At 44.5% G+C, this 20,817-nt stretch overlaps 1 protein-coding gene across 3 annotated transcripts in view; it reads left to right on the forward strand.

The window, feature by feature from the left end:
• Positions 1-547: 547 nt before the first annotated feature.
• LOC125393742 (sodium- and chloride-dependent transporter XTRP3B) overlaps positions 548-20,817 on the forward strand; it is a 34,103-nt gene continuing 13,833 nt past the window's right edge. The window contains exons 1-7 of one of the 3 annotated variants that reach the window (XM_087905114.1): positions 548-950; positions 9,787-9,927; positions 11,991-12,082; positions 14,017-14,244; positions 16,373-16,483; positions 19,485-19,726; positions 20,552-20,714. In XM_087905114.1, coding sequence (XP_087761240.1) covers positions 716-950; positions 9,787-9,927; positions 11,991-12,082; positions 14,017-14,244; positions 16,373-16,483; positions 19,485-19,726; positions 20,552-20,714 — 1,212 coding nt within the window. In that variant the 5' untranslated portion in view covers positions 548-715. Of the gene's footprint in view, positions 951-2,245; positions 2,507-9,786; positions 9,928-11,990; positions 12,083-14,016; positions 14,245-16,372; positions 16,484-19,484; positions 19,727-20,551; positions 20,715-20,817 lie in introns of those variants that run through there. The other 2 variants (XM_087905117.1, XM_087905115.1) reach the window with 2 other exon arrangements.

Below are 20,817 nucleotides of genomic sequence, written 5' to 3' on the forward strand. Positions count from 1 at the left end.
AGCCAAAACGGCTTCCTGGGAACACTCAGGTGGGGTTAAATGGGACTGAATCACCTGTGCTGGGAATCTGGACACCCCAGAGAACTGGGCTTCATCCCTTTCAGTGGGATGATTGTTAAATTCGGTTATTATTGAGGTCAGAGGATGTATAGATTATAAATCAGACACAGTACTCAAAACTCACCATTTCTGATTCCTTACTGTCGGTTATGCTCTGAGACTGCCTGTGTCATTGTATGTGCAAGGTGGGAACCCAGCGTAATGGTGTCCTGTATCACTTAATGAATTGTATTGGAAGCTCAGGATGCCCCATAGTGAGAGTGTTTATTCTATAGAAATTGACAGACACACAGATCACGCAGTCTGTAGCTAAACATTGTCCTGTTCACCATCAGCCTCCAGCAGATACAATCCTATCTTTGTGAAATTCTCTGCAGACACCCTTAAGAGCAGTCTGAGGAGCCCAGAAATTCCAGAGTTTGAGAGACATGAAACAGAAAAGAATGTGACCAAAGATCAGTGGGAGGGTGTGAACTGGCCGCCTGTGAGGTTGAGGCAGAGAAGGGGACACCACCCAAGTAGAGAAGATCCATGCCAAATAGGGCAGTAAGTCGATTCCAGAGTCCTGGAGACAGAACAGCAGAAAACACAGGTGCCTGGAATCCAGAAGAGAACACAGCAGTTGCTCATTCTACACTGAGAGTTGTCTCAGGAGATGGAATCACCTTCAGCACGTGTGGACGAGGAGCTGCAGTCCTGGGGAGGTCCTGAAAACCCTGGTCAGCTCCCAGGAAGACTGGGGTCATCAGAGTATGATCAGTCTCGGGTTGTGGAGAAGGGGCGGCCAAAGTGGGGCAAGCCCCTGCAGTTCTTACTTGTCTGTGTCTCCTATGCTGTGGGCCTGGGCAATGTATGGCGCTTCCCCTACCTGTGCCAGATGTACGGTGGAGGTGAGTACAATGTGCAGTGAGGGCAGCATATCTGACTGACGAGGGCTTTTCATCTAAAGCTTTTACCTCCCTAGAGTCCGGATGAATTATAGGACAGCTGGATGTCAAAGAGCTGACCCACAGTCCAGCAAAGAAGGAAGGTTTGGGCTTTGCTTCCACACACAAGGCGTTTTCTGTGCTATCTAAAACATCTTTGCCTAACTTGAAGTAATAAAGGTTTTCTCTGTTCTTTATCTAAGTTTTTAACCTCTGGGTTGTGCATAGGGAGCGTGACCTACTTCCTTTTCTTCTTTTTTTGTGTATAAAGTATAATACCAACTAAGGTTCATTATATTCAGTTGTGTTATTGTTTTCTTGACAAAAAAAGATTGCAGAACTCTTTTGCTTGAATTATATTGTGGAGGTTTGAGGAAGTGATGGAAGTGATTGCTAGGCCAAGCTAATGCCCACACTCCCTCCTTGGTGTGAGTTTGCTTCTGGCCCTAGGCAGCAGACAAGCAAACAACAGGTTGTCACAGAGACAAACTGACCATGGGCCACGCCAGAGCTGCTATAGTTACTGCTTGATACTTTGGGTTAAAATGAGACTATCCTACCGCCTTTGAGAGTTCGAGCATAATTCCAAACAGATGCGGGAATCTGGCTTCCGTTGTCAGGTGTCTCAAAGAACAAACTACACAGACCTTGGCCTCCTTCAACATCACGCTGCTAAAGGGTAAAAACCCAGCCTTTACAGAGCAGGGAGGGGACTTAGCCTTCAAAAGTCTCTGGAGCAAGAAGACAGTATTCAGACCCTACTTGCACACAAGGACAAGCTGAGCTCCGACCATTAGTATGAAGTACTTATTGCCCCCTCCAAGGCCTTCACTATTTTCACATGGTCACAGGGCTCTTCATGAGACCTCCATTCCAGCTGCTCCACTTCTGGGATCTATGGGCCACCTGAATTCCCAATCTTGGTTTAGGAAAGGACACTGGATACAACCCAAGAGCCCACAATTGAGTAGATTGAGCAATGCATTAAGAGCAGAATGCCTTATGACAGTTTAAGACCATGCTAGGGTTCCTCTGCAAAGCAGGTTTTGAGCTGGCTGTTTCCTGTTCCTGGAAGACTTTGTGAAGAGAAAGGGCAGGACTAAGGCACGGTGTGGGGAGGAGACATCTAAACAATACCAACAGGGGGAAAGGGAGGATCCCAGATAGCCTATCAAATACCAAGTAAGAGATGATTGACAGCCTTGGGGGCCACGCCCATCCCAAAGAGGTAAAACTTGCTTTCCGCTTCCCTGCCGCTGTTTTCTGTCCCTGGGAATTGAGCTTCATGATATCCTAGATGTCTGTCAGCATCCCTGTTACATTTCTTGGCGTCTCTCACCAATGATGTGAGAAGACCCCTCCGTAGGGTCACATACCTGACTCAAAATTGCGGAGAAGGACTTGAAAGTGTCCATGACTGTTCTGGCACTCAAGGGAAGGAACCTTTCAACCACAACTAACACGGTGAGCAGACAGCTCAGAAAGGGAGGAAGAAAAGTAGGACTTTCTGATAGTGCAAGGTAATGATTTCATTTGGCTCTCCATATGATAATTAGGGTAGAGAGTTAAACCACAACTAAGCCAAGAGACATTGGACTCTGAGGAACCAAGTATCTTCCAGAGGAGGAAGGGTAGGAGGGAGTAGATTTCCCTACCCCTCTTCTTGGTGGCTTCCTTAGCCCATCCAGGGCTTGTGAGCTGTGAATAGCTAAGTGTAGGCACCTGGAAGTAGACTGTCTTGGGTAGGGAAGCTTTGCTCAGCTTTTACCTCTTTCTTGGGCTGTTCTAGCACACAGGCAAAACCTGAACTAGACCTGACGTTTTCCAGTGCAGAGGAAAGAAAGTTGATACCAAGCTTGCTTTTGAGTTCGAGGTGGGCAGTACCCGAAATTCAAATGGAGCCGGTGAATGAGCTAGCAGGGCAAGTTCTGTCGCTGTGTAGGAAATCTTTACTGGGTGCTGGTGCCCCAAGGTGCTTTAGCTGTTTTCCCAGAACTCACATAGCTACTGCTGGGGTGGTGGAACAAATGACCCCCTCCACACACATGCCCCTTCCTTAGCCCAGCTCCCGCATGTCCCTGGTGTATGAGTAAAGCCCTCTGCTGGCCTTACAAAAGACACTGGGCTGTGGACATCCCCAAGCTGCTGGGTGGGGAACAAAGTGGCAAGAGCATTTAGCTGGCGGCTGTGGGTAGAGCTACTGAAATCTTGCTTAAATGTCATGACGTCCAAACTTCTACTCCCAGCGCAGTAACTATCAATCCTTGGAGCTAAAGGAGAGGTTTTTGTTTTGTTTTGTTATCATGAGCCTCTATCACTAAGATTACCAGACCTGGGAAGTTCATGTGAATTTTCAGCAGCCCAGGGCCAGGTGATAAACAAGCTGCTACCGTTGACAGCTGTGGGCAAAGAAAGATCAGCCTGCTTGGGTTCGGAGGCTGTAGCTGAAGGCTTCACCGGGAATTAATGCTGCTCTGCCTGGCATTTCCAACCCCGGTTCTCCTCAGTTTGATGTAGAATATCTTCTCCTTGTTGCCTGCTCCACTGTGCTATGGGCACACCCACATTTTTTTTTTACTCTCCAGTTGTGTGACAAATGGGAAAATATCCCATATTCTCTTATTATGGGTACATATGGTAAATTATTTGTTTTGAGTACTTAGGGTGTTTGCTTACAGATTATTAATTTGAAGGGGGAAAATAGACCAAAAGGAATATTTACTTTAGGTCGTTTTGAATGTTGGATCTTTTAAGATTAGGAATTCATTAAGATCCCAAGATATTAAAGAATCAATTTTAAGAACAAATAATATGCCAGGCATAGTGGTGCACACTTTTAGTCCTAGCACTTAGGGTGATCCCAGCACTCGGGAGGCAGGGGCAGCAGATCTCTTGAGTTTGAGGTCAGCTTGTTCTACAGAGTGATTTTCCAAAAACTCAGGATTACACAGAGAAACTGCCCTGGCTCAGGAGACACATCAGCTCGGCAGGGCCTTCCCATGTCTCTTTTATTTTACACGTGGCACAGGCTGTGTGCTCCCTAGACTGTGTCATGAACCCATTTGGATCTCTTTTATCCACTGACCTTAAGTAAGGAACACTTGATAGGATTTTTTAAACCCTGTAATGGGAAATATGAGACATATAAACCAAAAGTGTAGCAAGTCTCCACAGCTATGAGCAGATCCTATGTGGGTTTTAGAGCTATGTGGACTGGTTTCTTGCTGGGTGAAGTTTAAGAGGCCATTTCCAGGTTCCTGTGTTTCCTAGCATGTCACAATGTCTTCCAAGTGTGGTCAATAAAGAAAGCACCTTCAGGGTGCTCCCAGAAGCAACAGAGGGGTACATTAGGTGTATCTGAAACCATTCACTGCAGTGGAGTCAGGAGAACAAGGGGTTAAGATCTGGGGCTCTGAAGGCAGACTGCAGTGTTCTGAGCACCTAAGGTGATTCTCCCCCTAGCTTCTTGGTTCCCATGGTAGCAGGGTATAGTTCTATTTCTCCACTGGGTTCTTAGTTGGGCATGGTTGCTATGGTCAGGGGATCTTCAGAAGTCGAAAGATATTGTTACCCAGTGTCCAAGAGTATCCTACAAATGTCCACTTGTTAGGCTTGTCAGCCAAGGCTGATAATGGACTGGAAATTCTAAACGTTTTTCTGAGATTTATGCAAATGAATGTTAGAGAATTTCTGAATTGATGTATCCCCAAAAGGAGATAGATCCTAAAGCACTGGGCTTCTTCGAAGCTATCCACTATGAATCTTGGCTCCCAGGCTCTTCCTAATAGAGTCTTGTCCATTTACACCTGCATAACACGTGTGACAGTTGACTAATGGGATGGAACCGATCTGTCTCCTTTTGCATCTATTTCTCTGGCTCTGTGAACTTATGTCAGTTACTGATCACAGGCAATAATTGTGTATTTTGTGATCATATAAGGCTGGAGCAGAGAAGTCCCTGTCACATAGCATGTGCTAAATGGATTCAGACAAGATGGCTTCCAGCACCTCTTCCAGAGCTTGTGTGGTTTACATAGATAAAGTTTACATAGACAGATGGTTTACATGGCAATCAGTGGGGGGTTTTTTGTTTGTTTTTGTTTTGGGGGACAGGGTTTCTCTGTATAGCCCTGGCTGTTCTGGACCTTGCATTGTAGACCAGGTTGGCCTTGAACTCACAGAGATCCACCTGCCTCTGCCTCCCAAGTGCTGGGATTAAGGTGTACACAGCACTGCCTGACCAAATCAAGTGTTTGATGAATGATGGTATTAAATGCCTTGGGTACAAATGGAGCTCTAGGGCCCTTGGACCTGACTCCCTGTGTCCAGGGACAAGACAGCAGTATTGCACTAAGAAAACTAAAGGGGGGAAACTGGGAGATGGCAGAGAACTGAACCACAGTTAGGTACTCAGCCTCTTCCTGGGACTACACTGGCTGCTGATTGTTGACAAGCTGGAGATGACCATTGTTGGGGAATATGATTTTCAGGTGTGTGGCTTTTGTGTGCTGAATTTGTTTAACTCTGTGAAGCTGTGTTACTGTGCCTATCTAAAACACCTGATTGTCCTAATAAAGAGATGAACGGCCAATAGTGAGGCAGGAGCAAAGATGGGCAGGGCTAGCAAGCAGAGATTATAAATAGGAGAACCAAAGAGGAGGAGCAAGAGAAAGAGGGGAAGAAACTAGGGGTCAACCACTCAGTCAGCCAGCCATGGAGTGAGAAGGACAATAAGACATACAGAAGTAAGAAAGATAAAATCCCAGAGGCAAGAAGGAAGTGGGGATAATTTAAGACAAGAAAAGCTCCCTAGAAACAATCCAACCTATGGCCAGACATTCATAACTAAGAATAAGCCTCTGTGTGTGATTTATTTGAGAGCCAGGTGGTGGACCCCTCAAAAAGCAAAAAGGGAAAAATATCCCACAACAGTCCATCAAGATGGGCTAGGGAATGTGGGTAGAAAAGGGGCAATACTGACCCAAGACATCTCTTTTTTTCTTTCATCTCACTGTAAATGAGACAAACTATTTCCAAGATTCTTCCAAAGTCACTACTCAGCTGCCTCTTCAAACAGTGAACTTAATTAGACATTAAAACAAACATTTCTTTTGTTGGTTTTGGTCAAGAGCTGTGTCCCGAGTATTAACTAAGACAGGGTGTTTCCCTTGCAGGAGGCTGTAGGAGGCTGCCGGCCACCTATGTCTGCAGAACCTTTTCTTCGGCACAAGCTGTTGAGTTATCGTCTGCCTCCATTTTCAGTCTCATGCAAACTGATTGTGGGGAGAGTCTTCCAAACTGTTGGTCACCCCAAGTCTAGATGGAGAAGGCCTTCAGTTAGACATTAGAGAGGCAGATAACTTCCTTGCTCACTGCCACTCACCCATGGCTTTACAAAATTTATTAACTCTAAAAGGATAGCTTTTTTTTTCAATCCCTTGTTCCCAGTGTATGACCCAGTGAGTGAGACTTACCTGGATAATTCTCTGCTGGTTATAAGAAAAACAGGTACTTTGGTCACTAAATTCAACAGCAGCTCTCCTGTCCATTGTAAGCCACTGGGTTTGGTTTTACAGAGGAGCAAATGCCTTTTGTGTAAATTGTCATGTGCTGTTTTGAGCACCCTGAGAAACTGACTCTAGAGGTGGAATTTGGCCCTTCTACTTCAGACTCAACCATGTTTGCCTCAAAATATCCTCCAAAGCTCCTTTTCTTGTTAGGATACCAATGTCACACTGTGACAAGGGGAAAGAACAAGAGATTAAAGACATTGTTTCATGGTATATGAGCTGCTTATGCTCATTAAAATCAAAAGTGTTGTCATGGCAGATCACCATGTACTGTACAAAGACTGTCTTGTGGTTTTTTTTTTGTCTTGTTTTTTTTGTTTGTTTTTGTAAGCTTTACCTGGGAATTTACCAACCCCTGTTGTTTAACAGTATATATACAAGTAATATATATGTAGTTTGGGTTCAACTTTCTTAAGGTGATGTTATATAATACTATCTTCCAAGCCAAAACCCTGCCACCTTCATGACCTCAGCTGGTCCTACTTGCAAAAGATTGCCACACCTAGATTTGGTGGCTGTTGATCTGTTGTCTTATAAGATGGCTGGATATTTTTCTAGAAGGGAAAAGAAAACAAGAAGGCTTAATCATGTTACAAATGTCTGACAGATTATATAAGGTATATAAGAGGCCACAGTTCAATACACCAATGTTGAACCTAGGCTTAAAGAAATAGAGTTACTGGTCTATGCTCCATGGCAATTATAAGGCCTGACTTAAGAAAAAGGTATGTCTAATCAGAGTGTTTGTTCTTTGTCTGTTATTCTGTGGTTCATTTGAAGAGATACTCAGGGATCTGAGTCCCAACTCAACTTCTTATCTATAAGGGTCTATTAGAGTTCTCTAAAAAGACAGAAATAATAGTGTGAATTATTATACTAGTTTATAGGCTATCATCAGATAGTCCAACAATAGCTATCTTCTTTAGAGGGGGGAGCCGAAAATCCTGTAGTTTTTCAGTCCACAAGTCTGGATGTTTCAGTCTGTTAGAACCTGAAGAAGTAGTTTCTAACACCATCAAAAGAAAGCCTCATCATCAGAACATGGTAGCAAGCTTCCTCCTTCCATATCCTTTTAGGGAAACTGCCAAAACCAGAAGGTATGACTTTGACTTAGGGTAAGTCTTCCCATCTCAAATGATCCAAGAGAATTCCCCACCGCGGTGCCCAGTTCTTTGTGCTGTAGTTGATCCCATGTATAATCAATGTCAGCAATCAAGTTTAGCCATCACAAAGGGAACATAGAGTCTCCTGAAAGCTGGAACTGGAGCCCTGAATGGACCCATTGGATGACCTCAGGTTATATTTGAAGATGTGGGGCTGCAACCCACTGGACAGGCCCCAAGAGCCTGCCTTGTAAGAGTCCACCTCTCTCAGACTAGCCCAGCCCAGACCCTGCCTCTCTCAACAAGAAGCAGCTAGAGCTATTGTAGCCCCTTGCCCTGACAGCTGTTGGTATCGACCTCTGAGTGGGACTCGGGGATCACTGAAGGAAAGTTAGAGCAGCATAGGTAAAAAAATTGTAGGGGAAGCGGGTTTCCTAATATGGCAGCTTCTTGCTCCCAGAACACATTGCGGGAAGGAATGACAGGAAGGTATGAGGGCAGGTATCAAAACAGGACCTGGGGGAGAAAGCGGAAGGACTCAGGAACCCTGTAAACCACACAAATTAAGAGGACTACTGGTCTTAGGGCCCCACCCAACTAAAGCATTAAAGCTATTCCCTTTCTTTGCAGTTGGGTCTTCTTCATGGAAGTTCAGTTCTTGCTCTGTAGTCCCATAGATGACCCCAACACCACTGTTACACAGGCAGCCTCTATGTGCCAGGGGTGCATTTTATGATTATTAGGGTTTGTGTGTGCCTATGCGTCTGTTTCCCTTAATGCCAAGGAGTCAGTTCCCTCTAGAAGCCACCCTCAATCCCTGCTACTGCTGTGTCAGGCTTTGGCTTTTGTATGCCTTTCTCCCATTGGAGTTTCTCAGGTCCCATCCAAGGAACCATGAACTGGGTGGATGAGAGAAGATGCCAAAGCAGTCTTGGGTCATGCCTCCATGCCCCTGACTTGATGGGCAATCTTGTGTCCCTGCTGCCTCTGTACATTTATCTGGCAGTGGGAGGGTGTTTACAGCTCCTTTCACAGACCACTCCTTAAGAATTTGTGGATTTGAAAGGTTTTTTTAAGTCACCGTTAGCAAAATGAAATTTAAGACTGAAGGTACATGCTTAAAATAGATATACAGAGATCTCTTTAAAAGGAGGATGTGGTATGAAGTTCTGTGTACTGGGTGATCCAACTAATTTACCTGCCCCTGTATTTGCTAGGCCACTAAACCCTCTGAAAATATCAAGTCTGAAGGAACATTCTATAACCCAGGCAACTCTAAAGCATCCGAAATCCTCTACCTAGGTGAACCCTTCAGGGAAGGAAGCAAGTTTGCTGAGTTTTCCACCCCACCCACAGACCCTGTATGATCAGACCTTAGAAAAGGTATGGTCACATAGACTCCATCAAAGCTGTAGGAAGACAAACACTCAGGAGCAAAGTTAGAAGTATTTAGCAACTTTTATTGGTCTAGCCTTTCAACAGCCCTTAAATGTTGAAAGAGAAGATAGGGGTTAGTGAGATGACCCTGTGGATAAACATACTTATCTACCACACAAGCCTGGTGACCTGCGTTCAATCTCCAGAAGCCACATGAAGGTGGAAGGAGAAAACCAACTTCCAAAGTTGTCCTCTGACCTCCCAGTCTCCCCAACACACTTTTCAGAAAGGAGGTTAAAAGTTTTGCTGGCAGAAGTTGGTCCAGCAGAGCCATGGAGAATGACGCTCAAGGAGCTGGGGCCAGTGGCAGTTTGCCTCCCAGGATGAAAGTAGTCAAAGATTTAAATAACTAACATGGCTGCCTGTCATCCATGGATAGGCGAACAGAAAAATGCATGGAAAGTGAACAGGAAAATGGAGAGACATGGATGGGTGGATTGATGAATGAAAGGTTGGATTGGTACAACCAACAGAAGATAGATCAGAGGGGTGGCAGGGATGAACGTGGAGGTAAAAGATACAAAGGAAGAAGAACTAGGTTTTGAGGGGAAAGGTCTGAGGGTGAGGCTGGGGTGGAAAGAGGACTGGATGGGGAAAGGCTGGGTGATAGAAGCACACTTGCATGGAGAGAGGGGTAGGGTAAATTCCTTCTCTCACGCTGACCTAATGCTCAGCTCTGTACTCTCACAGGGAGTTTCCTGGTCCCCTACATCATCATGTTCATCGTAGAGGGGATGCCACTCTTGTACCTGGAGCTGGCTGTGGGGCAGCGCATGCGGCAGGGCAGCATCGGTGCCTGGAGGACCATCAGCCCCTACCTCAGTGGTGTCGGTATGTGGGATCCTTTTCAGTTCCTCTGACAGAGACTGGTGTGTTCCTGGGTATGACAGGCGTGCAGGTTGCTGTCGATGAGCAGGACCTGTGGTTGCGTGAACTGACAGCCCAGGGAGGGCTACCATTGAACTTGGGTAGAGAGGGCCCTGGATTCTGACCCTCATGTGGAACCCCACCCCCGACGGAAACTCTCACCTTGGGGCATCTCTACTCTGACTGAACTTGGCTGCCTGGCACAGAAGCATTCATTCAGTCCCAGCCCCTACCACCTGGGAATGTACACAACTGTCTCTGCTTACTGAAAATGGCATGACTGTGTGAGCTTATTCATCTTTACCACACCACTTAGGGGCACCATAAATTTTGCCGAAGTTTGGAAGTCAAGGAACCTATGCACACTGGGTGGCTTCACATCCCACCCATAGCTTTTCAAAGTGACCTCCACTTGCTATCCTCTGGTATCTCCAAGACATGTTCACCTCTTCTGTAAAAGCCCAGGTTCCAGGGCCATCAATGGCCACAGTTATTCTGGGTACCTTTCCAATCCAGAAAGGGGGGCAGTTGTTCCGGAGAGAGGAGGGGTCAGCTCTGTATAATAGGGAAGCAAGCAACTGAGTCCCCAAGGAGCACTGACACCACTTACCGGCCAGATTTCCCTGTGGTGGTGGTGGGAACCATATATTCCCACCAGGACCAAGGTCAGCAACAGTCCTGAGAGCTACTGTGGGAACTAGCCTTCAGCTGCTCAGGAGCTGGAAGGGAGCTATGGAATCAGCAGACTAATCACTCAGTTTGACTTTTCTATCTACGGGAGTAAAACTTAATTCTCTGGGGCTGGCAAGCGGGGTAAAACTTAACCCTCTGTGGCTGGCAAAGAAGGGAAATGCGTGTGTGCATGCTTACACACACACCCACACACCTACACACCTTTAGGGTCTCTGTCATCTCTGTTTTCCTTATTTTTTTTACCTCCATCTAGATGTATCCCTTCTGTGTCTTTATTTTCCCTAATAGCTTATATACCCTAGTAGTATCTTTCAAGCAATATATAAATTACAATGTGGTTACATTCTATTTTAAAGTGAATGATCACAATGAATACAAGTAAAAAATAACATCTTTTTAATAGCCCTCACATAATTAAACATTTTATGTATTACAGATGAAAAGTTATCTCCAAGAACCCATATACATTCATGTCCAAGCAACTTGTTATAGATTAACAGTATATAAGCAAGTAAGATATTTTTCTCAGCCAGTTCTTTTACTGGAAGGTTGCATTTTGTGGTTACAAAGAAAGGATCAATCACTTGATTATTTATCTTCTCCATCTCTCCTAATAACAGAGGGATGTGTTTGGCCCCAGTGTCCTAGTCTAGAGAATAGTTGTCATATCAGGCCCATGGGTGACCTTTTTAATGAGGTTTGTATCCTGGTTCTGCTCAGTGGTCTTCATCTCAGTTTTCTCTTCTGTGAAATAGGAATACTACTGTTGTGAAAATCTAAGACACATTGTGGTGGTTTGAATAAAAATGGCCCCTATAGATGCATAGCGGCCACTATTTGAAAGAATTAGGAGGTGTTGGAAGAAGTGTGTCAGTGGGGGGTGGACTTTAGGGTTTCAGAAGCCCAAGTCATCCCCAGTGTCTCTCTTCTCCTGCTGCCTTCAGATCCAGAGGTAGAACTCTCAGCTCCCAGGCAGCTACCATGTCTGCCTGTGTGCCCCCTGCTTCCTCCCATGACAATAATGAAACTGTAGGCAAGCCACAATTAAATGCTTTCTTTTATAAGAGCTGCCATGGCCAGGACCTCTTTACAGCAGTAGAACACTGCCTAAGACACATATTGAGCATGGAGTTCAGGGCCTTAGATGTTTAAAATGTATGAGAAGTTGTGGGAAGAAGCCTCTGAATCAGGTCGTAAATGTGAGGTCATGTTAAGAAAAAAACATGGAGGGGAAGTATTCCTGCCCAGGGTGGTCCCATCATGTCTCTCCTAGGGATGCTTATAGGTCAGGCTACCATACCTGGTTCTCAGTACAGCCTTCTTATTCCTTTCAGGCATTGCTAGCTTGGTGGTCTCCTTCTTGGTCTCTGTGTATTACAATGTCATCAACACCTGGACTATCTGGTACCTCTTCCACTCCTTCCAGGTGAGCAGAGGCTCAGTCACACCAGGAACAATAAGGGGAGAGGATATAGGCCTCCCCTCCAAGAAGAATGGAGGAGTCTGTGGGTTATAACCCGAAGGGAGCCTGAGGGGAAGGCGTACTTCCCTTCAATCATTCATAGAACTTCTGATTCTGATGTACCACACTAAAGGGAGAGAAACCACTCTAAAAGCAAAGGAGATGGGGACAGTTGGTAGCTGTCTGTGGGAACATCCAGATAAGACCTGCAAAACAGCTCTCACATCCACTAGCAAGACCCGCCGGAAGCTAGGATCTCAGGGGATGAGTACCCTAGAGTACAGACCTGGCTCCTGCTGTTTCGTAGAGTAGCATTGCTACCATCTATCACTAATAACGCCACTGGGCCCTGAGCTACGTCCTGTGAAATGTGGCCTTGAAACAAGAGTTTTCTCTATTTGTTTCTATTAGTGGAACACTTTTGTCCTATAAATCTGACCTCATAGAACCCAGACCTGGGCAACAAGGTACTTACCTTAGAGAAGGCTTACTCCCACACACCTACAACTCTGATCAGATTTATTTCTTTCCCTCAGTTCCCAATATTACCTCTTTGAGCAGTTGGCTTTAGATTATAATCATTGACAACATTTAAGTTCATTTGTTTGTAAGTGCCAAAGAAACCAGTTAAAACAATCGAAAGCAGAAAAGGGTTTCATTGTTCCCACCCTACAAGGTCAAGGAGTCTTAACTGCCTAGCTCGGGTCCTGCTAATTACTGCTCAAAGGAGGTCACTAGTGCCAGGGTCTCTCACTCAAGGGACTCAATACCTTCAAGGCACTGGACTTCTCCTCCTTCTTGTTCCACACCCATGGGATGAAGCATCTGTCTGTACTCTTAAGGGTGTCCTAATGATGAGTTGGCTTAGGGAAGTTGGAACTGAGCTAACTGTTTAACTGTTGCTTTCTCTGGTTTGCTCCAAGTTGAGGGAAAGGAGAGAAACCATGAGTCACTGACAAGTATTTTTTAGTTAAAAATTTTTGTCTATGGGTGTTTATTTGCATCTATATCTATGTACTACATCAGTATAGTACCTGTGGAGGTCAGAAAATGGCATTAGATCTCCTGAAACTGGGGTAATAAATGGTCGTTAGTATTGTGTGGGTGCTATGTGAGTTCTGGAAATTGAACCTAGGTCATCTGGAAGACAGCCAGTGTTCCTAACTGCTGAGCCTTCTCTCCAGCCCCATCATTAACAAGTTCTGACCATCCCAGCAGTGGTACAAAAGCTTGGAGTTTAAAAACCTAGTTTGGCTGCTGTAGTGATGCTGGGTCAGTGTCCTTTTATTGTAGTTGGTCTGTCACAATGCAGATGCTAGTAACAGAGTCTTCTAGACCCATTAGAGAGTGCGGTAGTCCTCAAAAAGCACATGTAAAATTTCAGTAAGAAGCAACTCTTGTCAGCTTTACTAGATCAAGATATCCTAGTCACTAACTTAGAAAGAGGAAAGATTAATTCATAACTTGGCCTCTAGCAAAAAATGAAATTTAGCAGAACATCATGTCCTAAATACATATAGGAGGAAACAGTGATAATGAAACCTGAATAGACAACAAGAGACAAGATTCCCCTTAGCTCCTTAGAGTGTCCACCCCAATGACTTCTTACTTGGCCCCATCTCCTAAAGATCCACAGCACCTCCTCATCCAAGGGATCACAGCTTCTGGGTGTGGATCTTTGGGGAATGCTCAACGTCCAAACCAAACCAATCATCCTCCATGCCATCCGTTACCCCTGAAGACCCAAGTCCTTATCAGTCTCAAAGGCTGCAGCCATTTACCCTTGAGGGACCAGCTTCTTCTCTCCCAAGATCATTCTACCAAGGCTGTATACCATCATCCCACCAAACCCTCGACCTTCCCCTTACCTCTCTGTTGATTCTCGCTTCATTCCAAAGGATCCCCTGCCGTGGTCTGTCTGCCCACTGAATGGTAACCGCACAGGCTATGACGAGGAGTGTGAAAGGGCTTCATCAACTCAGTACTTCTGGTACAGGAAAACACTCAACATTTCGCCGTCCATTCAGGAGAACGGAGGAGTGCAGTGGGGGCCAGCACTGTGCCTCACCCTGGCCTGGCTGATGGTGTATCTGTGCATCCTGAGAGGCACCGAGTCAACTGGCAAGGTGGGCTGGGGAGCCTCACTGGGCTGTGCCTGGATGGATTTGGCCATGGACAGATGGGTGCCATAGTGAGTTCTGCAAGTATTCACAGAGGGCTAGAGAGAAAAGTGCTTCTCCTAGTTAGCTTGAACTGTCAACTTGACACAGCCCAGAGTCACCTAAAAAGGGAATCACAGTTGAAGGGTTTTCCAGATCAGACTGGCTTTGGGCATGTCTATAGGGGATTTTTTTGATTATTATGTTCATTTTGAATCAATTATATTCACTTGATTATTTTATCATCAATTTATAAACATGCCAGTGTCCAAAATCTCTATACAACATTATGCCAACAAGCTGATGATGGCCTTATTATCTGATGTTAAGGGGCCCAATTCACTGTGGATGGCACCATTCCCTGGGTAGATAGTCCCAATTACAAAGAAAATGTGGTACATTTACACAGTGGAGTACTACACAGCAGTAAAAAAAAAATGACATCTTGAAATTTGCAGGCAAATGGATGGATCTTGAAAAAACTATATTGAGTGAGGCAACCTAGACCCAGAAAGACGAATAAGTACTCACTCATAAGTAGCTTTTAGACATAAAGCAAGGAAAAACCAGCCTACAATCCAAAACCCCCAGAGAACCTAGACAACAAAGAGGACCCTAAGAGAGATACATGGATGTACATAGGAAGGAGGAAAAGACAAGATCTCCTGAGTAAATTGGAGCTTGGGGATCACAGAAGAGGGTAGAAGGGGCAGGGGAGGAAAATGGGGAATGGAGAAAAATGTATATCTCAATAAAAACAATAAAAATAGGTATAATAACAAAGAAAACTAGCTACGCATGGTCCTATGAACAAACCATCCAACAATAGTTCTTATTGACTTCTGTTTCAAATTCCTTCTTGTGTTCCTGCCCTAACTTTCTTCAGTGTTGCACCATGACCTAGAAGCATCAGCTGAATAAACCCTTTCCTCTCCTAAGTTGCTTTTGTTTAAAATGATTTATTATAGCACAGAAGAAACAAGCATGGTGCCACAATAAACTATAGTATTTACTGAGAGCCTTGGAGAAACGGATGCCATAGTAGACTAAGGATTTTTCACAGAGGCTGAGGGGGAATTTTTAAAGGCAAATATGGGGAGGGTTATCCAAGATGCTTTGAGACTAGAGCCCCTGAGCACAAGGACTAACAAGGGACACCCTAATCCCAGATGAACATAGTTACTAGGCAGACCAACTTGACAAGTTTCCGGGTCCTTTTTGTTTCTGGTATCATTTCTGACAGTGACAATCAAGCAGTCATACCTAAAAATTGTTCTTCATAGCCTCCTGGCTTTATTTACTTTCATATTAGAGTTGATAAACCTGTCCTGAAAACTTTCAGACCCTGTAAAATAATTTCAGTGCTTATTCCAGATGTTACCAGCTGTGGGCAAACTCCTAAAGCATTTGACCCAAAGACTATGCTATGATCCATCTTCCAGGTGATGTAAGCAGGTGCTTTGCTCTATTTCCATGTTAGTGTGCTGTGATATGTGCCTCTCTCTATGCTGTGGATATGTTTTATTACCATTGATTAATAAAGAAGCTGATCTGACCAATAGCCAGGCAGAATAGAGCCAGGCAAGAAATCCAAGCAAAGATACAAGGAGCAAGAAGGCAGAGTCTGAGAGATGCCAATAGCTGCCCGAGAAGCAAGATGTGAACTGATGCCACGCCCACGTGACAATAGGTAGAGTAATAGAAACGGGTTAATTTAAGATGTAAGAACTAATTAATAGTAAGTCTGAGATAAAAGACCAAACAGTTTGTAATTGATATTAATCTTCTGCGTGTTTATTCAGGAACTGGCTGGCGGGAGAGAACCCTCCACTCACAGTGCTGTTCTCTGGTAGGGCAGCACTAAGCTTCAAAAAACACTTCCCTTGAGTGAGGTTTTCTTTTATTGATTAATCCTTAAGAGCTCACAGCATTTATATTGATTTAATTTCATATGTTTTAAATTAAGCATTCTGTAAAAACAGTTTCTTCATTTAAATGATATATATATATTGATAATTTTGAGAAAATTTTTTGCATACTGTTGCATAACTACTTCTGACAAATTGAGATTGACTCCTCTACTGGGTTCCCACAGGTGGTCTATTTCACTTCATCAATGCCCTACTTTGTGCTCATCATATACCTGATTCAGGGCCTCACACTCCACGGAGCCACCAATGGCCTGATATACATGTTCACACCCAAGGTATGGGGAGAAGTTCTGACGGTGTTGCTACCTGATGTGAGATGTCCTTCTGTATATGTGTTGCTTTTATTGGTTGATTAATAAAGTTGTTTTGACCAATGGCTTAGCAGAGTAAAGCCAGGCTGGAAATCTAAACAGGGATATATAGAGAGAGTAGGCAGAGTCAAGACATCATGTACCTGCCAAAGGAGAAAAATGTCAGAACATTACCAGTAAGCCACAGCCTCATGGTGATACATAGATTAATAAGAATGGGTTAATTTAAGATGTAAGTGCTAACTAGGAATGTGCCTGAGCCATTGGCCAAACAGTTTTGTAATTAATATAGTTTCTGTGTGATTATTCTGGTCTGGGAGGCCAGGAAATGAAAGTGCAGTCTCTGCTTATAGCAACCCATTTTGGTACGTTTTGGTATGCCTAGGGAAAAAAAATCATAGTACAAGGAAGGAAAAGTTGTAAGTAACCAAGGAGGCTGGGCCAATCGCCGTGGATACCTTATGGCCATGGACCAATCCTCAGACAGGTCATTCTCAGCCCTGTGCACTCTAGAGCATTAAATCCATTCCCTCCTACACATTTACTACCCCTAATGGCTGGTGCCAGTTCCTCCCTCCTGTCCTGCCTGCCTGCTCCAGGTCTCGCCCAAAGCCTTGTCTATATGCTCTACTGATCTGATACCACAGATGCCACTCCAGGCATTTCCCTGATCTGCCCCATGCATCCTTAGTCCCTTTCCCTGCAGGTTGCAGTGATTCCTCCCTTAACCTTTTCTTTCCAGGCCAGTGTTCTTCAGTGGAAAATCAGACACATTATTCATTTAGCCAATTTGGTGCCTGGAAACAAATGTCTGTAAAACCTTTCTATGGACCCCCTTAGTGTGACAGCTCTCATGCCTGTCTGGGGCATCTTAAACCCTTAGCCCCTAGCTTTGTGGGGTTTTGGAATTTATCCAGCAACAGAAGCAATCTTTAGTCTTCAACTCTTCAAAGTCTTTGCTGTCTTTAAGATTTCTGCTATTAGCAGGGCAGGGGTAGTGCACATCTTTAATCCCAGGCAGAAGCAGGCGGATCTGAGTTCAAGGCCAGCCTGGTGTCTACAGAAGAACGAGTTCCAGGACAACCAGGGCTACACAGAGAAATCCTGTCTCAAACGAAAATAAAAAGAAAAGGGAAAAAAGGACCTCTGTTTCCAACTCCTACTCTCCTTGGAACTCTTCAGCTGGCCTGTCATTGCTGCTGCTTTAATGACAGTGGTGATGATGATGACGATGTTGTCACCTTTCCCTCTGACAGTCCTGTCACTTCCACAATCTCTTCTTCCTGTTTTCCCTCCAACCTACTCTAATAATGATGGAGAAAAGAAGATGTTGTACGACCTTTTCAGGAAAAACTGAACGAATGCTGTTTCTCCTAGATAGGGGACCAACAATAGACCAAAGAAACAAGTTTGTCCAAGCCTAGCTTAGTGAACCAAAGAGTTTATTAGAGTTTACTTACAGGGGCATGGATGATTCAAAAGCAGTTGTATCACAGAAAAGCCCACCCTAACACAGGCAATGATGCATAAAAGCTAAATTCCCAGAACATCCTGTATTACTTGTCTCTTCTCTACAACAGCTGGTCCCACTTAAATAATCTTGGGGTGTGGCCTTATGAATCTGGTAAATTTTAGGTGACTCTTGAAACCTGTCAGTTTCATTAACTTCCTGAATCTTTTTTTTTTGATACAGGGTTTCTCTGTTTAGCCATGGATGTCCTGGAACTCACTCTATAGACTAGGCTGGCCTTGAACTCACAGGGGTCCACCTGCCTCTGCCTCCTAAGTGCTGGGACTAAAGGTGTGCACCACCACTGCCCAGCTAACTTCCTGAATCTTAACAAGCCACCCTCCAGGAAGAAATGTTTCATTGGGAAGAAATATCTATACAACAATAGGCAAGAACACTTCATTAAAAAGAGGAGACTTTTATGAGGTCTAATGCTACAAAACCAGAGAGCAACATAGCTAACTCGGAAATTGAGCCAAACACCTGCTTATACAGTGAGAGAAAGAATAGGTGTTTGCATCCATCGTGATAGTATTGTGCAACTCAAGTACTGTGTTTGCACCAATCACAGGCTGTCTCCCCTCAAAAAGGAATAAACTTTCTTTAAATGATTAATCTGGATTTTATGTGCATTGGTGTTTCCCCTGCATGTGTGTCTGTGTGAGGCTGTTGTATCCCCTGAAACTTCGATGTGGGTTCTGGGAATTGAACACAGGTCCTCTGGAAGAGCGGCCAATGCTCTTAACTGCTGAGCCATCTCTCCAGCCCCAACAGGGAAATATTGACTTCCTTCTTGACTAACAGGGAAATATTTTCCCTCTGGCATAGATGAAAATGGCTGTTAGAATTTAGCCAAGGTCATGATGGAAGACTGTTCTTTGGAAGCTGAAATAGTCAAGGCTTAAACAGTGCCGTCTAGATTAGTGATAGGATTGGCTGCAAATAATTTTGACGCAGTATAATTTCCTCAAAACTTCCTTAGAGTGTACGCAGCAGGTGAGCTAGCATGAGGGCAATCGGGATGGTTTGCTGGCTGGTTCTCTACTGAAGAGAGTGGACTCTGGGAATGTCCTACTGTCTTTTAAATCAGGGGTTAGATCACTCTTGTTTCTTAACGTACTAGCTTATTTAAGCAAATAGTAGACATTAAAGAGTACCTACGGTAAGAGCTTCTCACTAACATTAACAGTGATTTGAACATACATTAATAGTTCTTTGACTATGATTAACAGTGCTTTCTTTACTCTTAAATTCCCTTGGGACGGTTGGATAATGTTACCTAACGTTCAGTGATGTTCACCTGCTGAGAAATAGACTGCACATAGAACAGGTCTAGATAGCTTGGGAAGTTGGGAGGTAATCCCCCCCCACCTGCCTTTGGGCCTACTTCCCCTGGGAGGGGCAGTCATGAATTGAGCCTGGGATTCCTCAGTCTTATACTTATTGACCTTCTAGATGGAACAACTAATCAACCCCAAGACCTGGATCAATGCAGCTACACAGATCTTCTTCTCCCTGGGCTTGGGGTGTGGTGGCCTGATTGCCTTTGCCAGCTACAACGAACCCTCCACCAACTGCCAGAAGCATGCCGTCATTGTGTCCATCGTCACTAGTACCACCGCCATATTTGCCAGCATCGTGACCTTCTCCATCTATGGCTTCAAGGCCACCTTCAACTATGAAAACTGCTTAAACAGGTGAGTCTAAGTTCTCACTCATCACCTTGGGCCTCAAGAGGGAAGGCAATACTCCAAATCTCTGAGCTGGAAGGGTGACTGGGAAGGACTGGGTTCCCAGAAGTCAAGGGGTAGACTAAAGACACCAGTGTTGAGGTCTACAGTATGAGGTTCAGTTATTTTCTGACTACATAATTACTGCCTTCTGTCAGCACCAGAAACTGAGAGGTCAAAAGTTAAGAACTGCCTTGCAGGGAATGGGCAGTTTAAAGTGGTCATTGCACTTAGCAGAAAGGGGCATTCAGAAAAAAAATGTTTGTTCAGCCCCATTACCCATCTCAAGTGTAACCAAGACCTCTCTAGTCAAGTTCCAGAGACTACAACTTACTGTCTTCAACATCCCTCAAATCAGAGGACCATCTTTCAGATGCTAAGATTCCAGTAGGGTGGCCACTTACACAAGTAGCCATCTCTAAAGTAGGACTGAAATTAATGCAAGTCAATGTATATTCAAATAACTTGAATATTGATATGAATTTAAGTGATTCTAAGGTTAATTAATGGGTTGCTCAGTGGCACAAGCCATATTAAAGTACAATGTTACATTTCTACCACCACATCCGGTTTCATCATACATTACTGGCCCAGATATTAAACAATGTCACTGCAGGGTCACGGTTCTTGTCCTCATCTCTGATCAGATGTGAAGCTTCTGCACAGACATTCATAGCTGCCCTTCCCTACACAGGGTTATTAATCCACTCCTTCTACTCACTGAGATTTTCAGAGCTGTTAGGGCCAGTAGCTCCTTAGTCATGAAGGTTAAGATGATGGTCTGTTCTGCAGGGTGATTCTGCTGCTCACCAATTCTTTTGACCTTGAAGATGGCTTTCTGACAGTCAACAACCTGGAGGAGGTGAAGGACTACCTGGCATCGACCTACCCAAGCAAGTACAATGACGTGTTCCCGCACATTAGAAACTGCAGCTTGGAATCGGAGCTGAACATGGTAAGAGGCCTGGGAAGGGTGGGGACTGCCTCTCTCCACACAGTCCGTGAAGACAGGAAACTGGATTGTTTTCCCTGCAACAGGGATAAGACCGACTGGACTC

Source organism: Myodes glareolus, chromosome 4, assembly GCF_982192425.1.
Source record: "Myodes glareolus chromosome 4, mMyoGla1.1, whole genome shotgun sequence".
NCBI lineage: Eukaryota > Metazoa > Chordata > Mammalia > Rodentia > Cricetidae > Myodes > Myodes glareolus.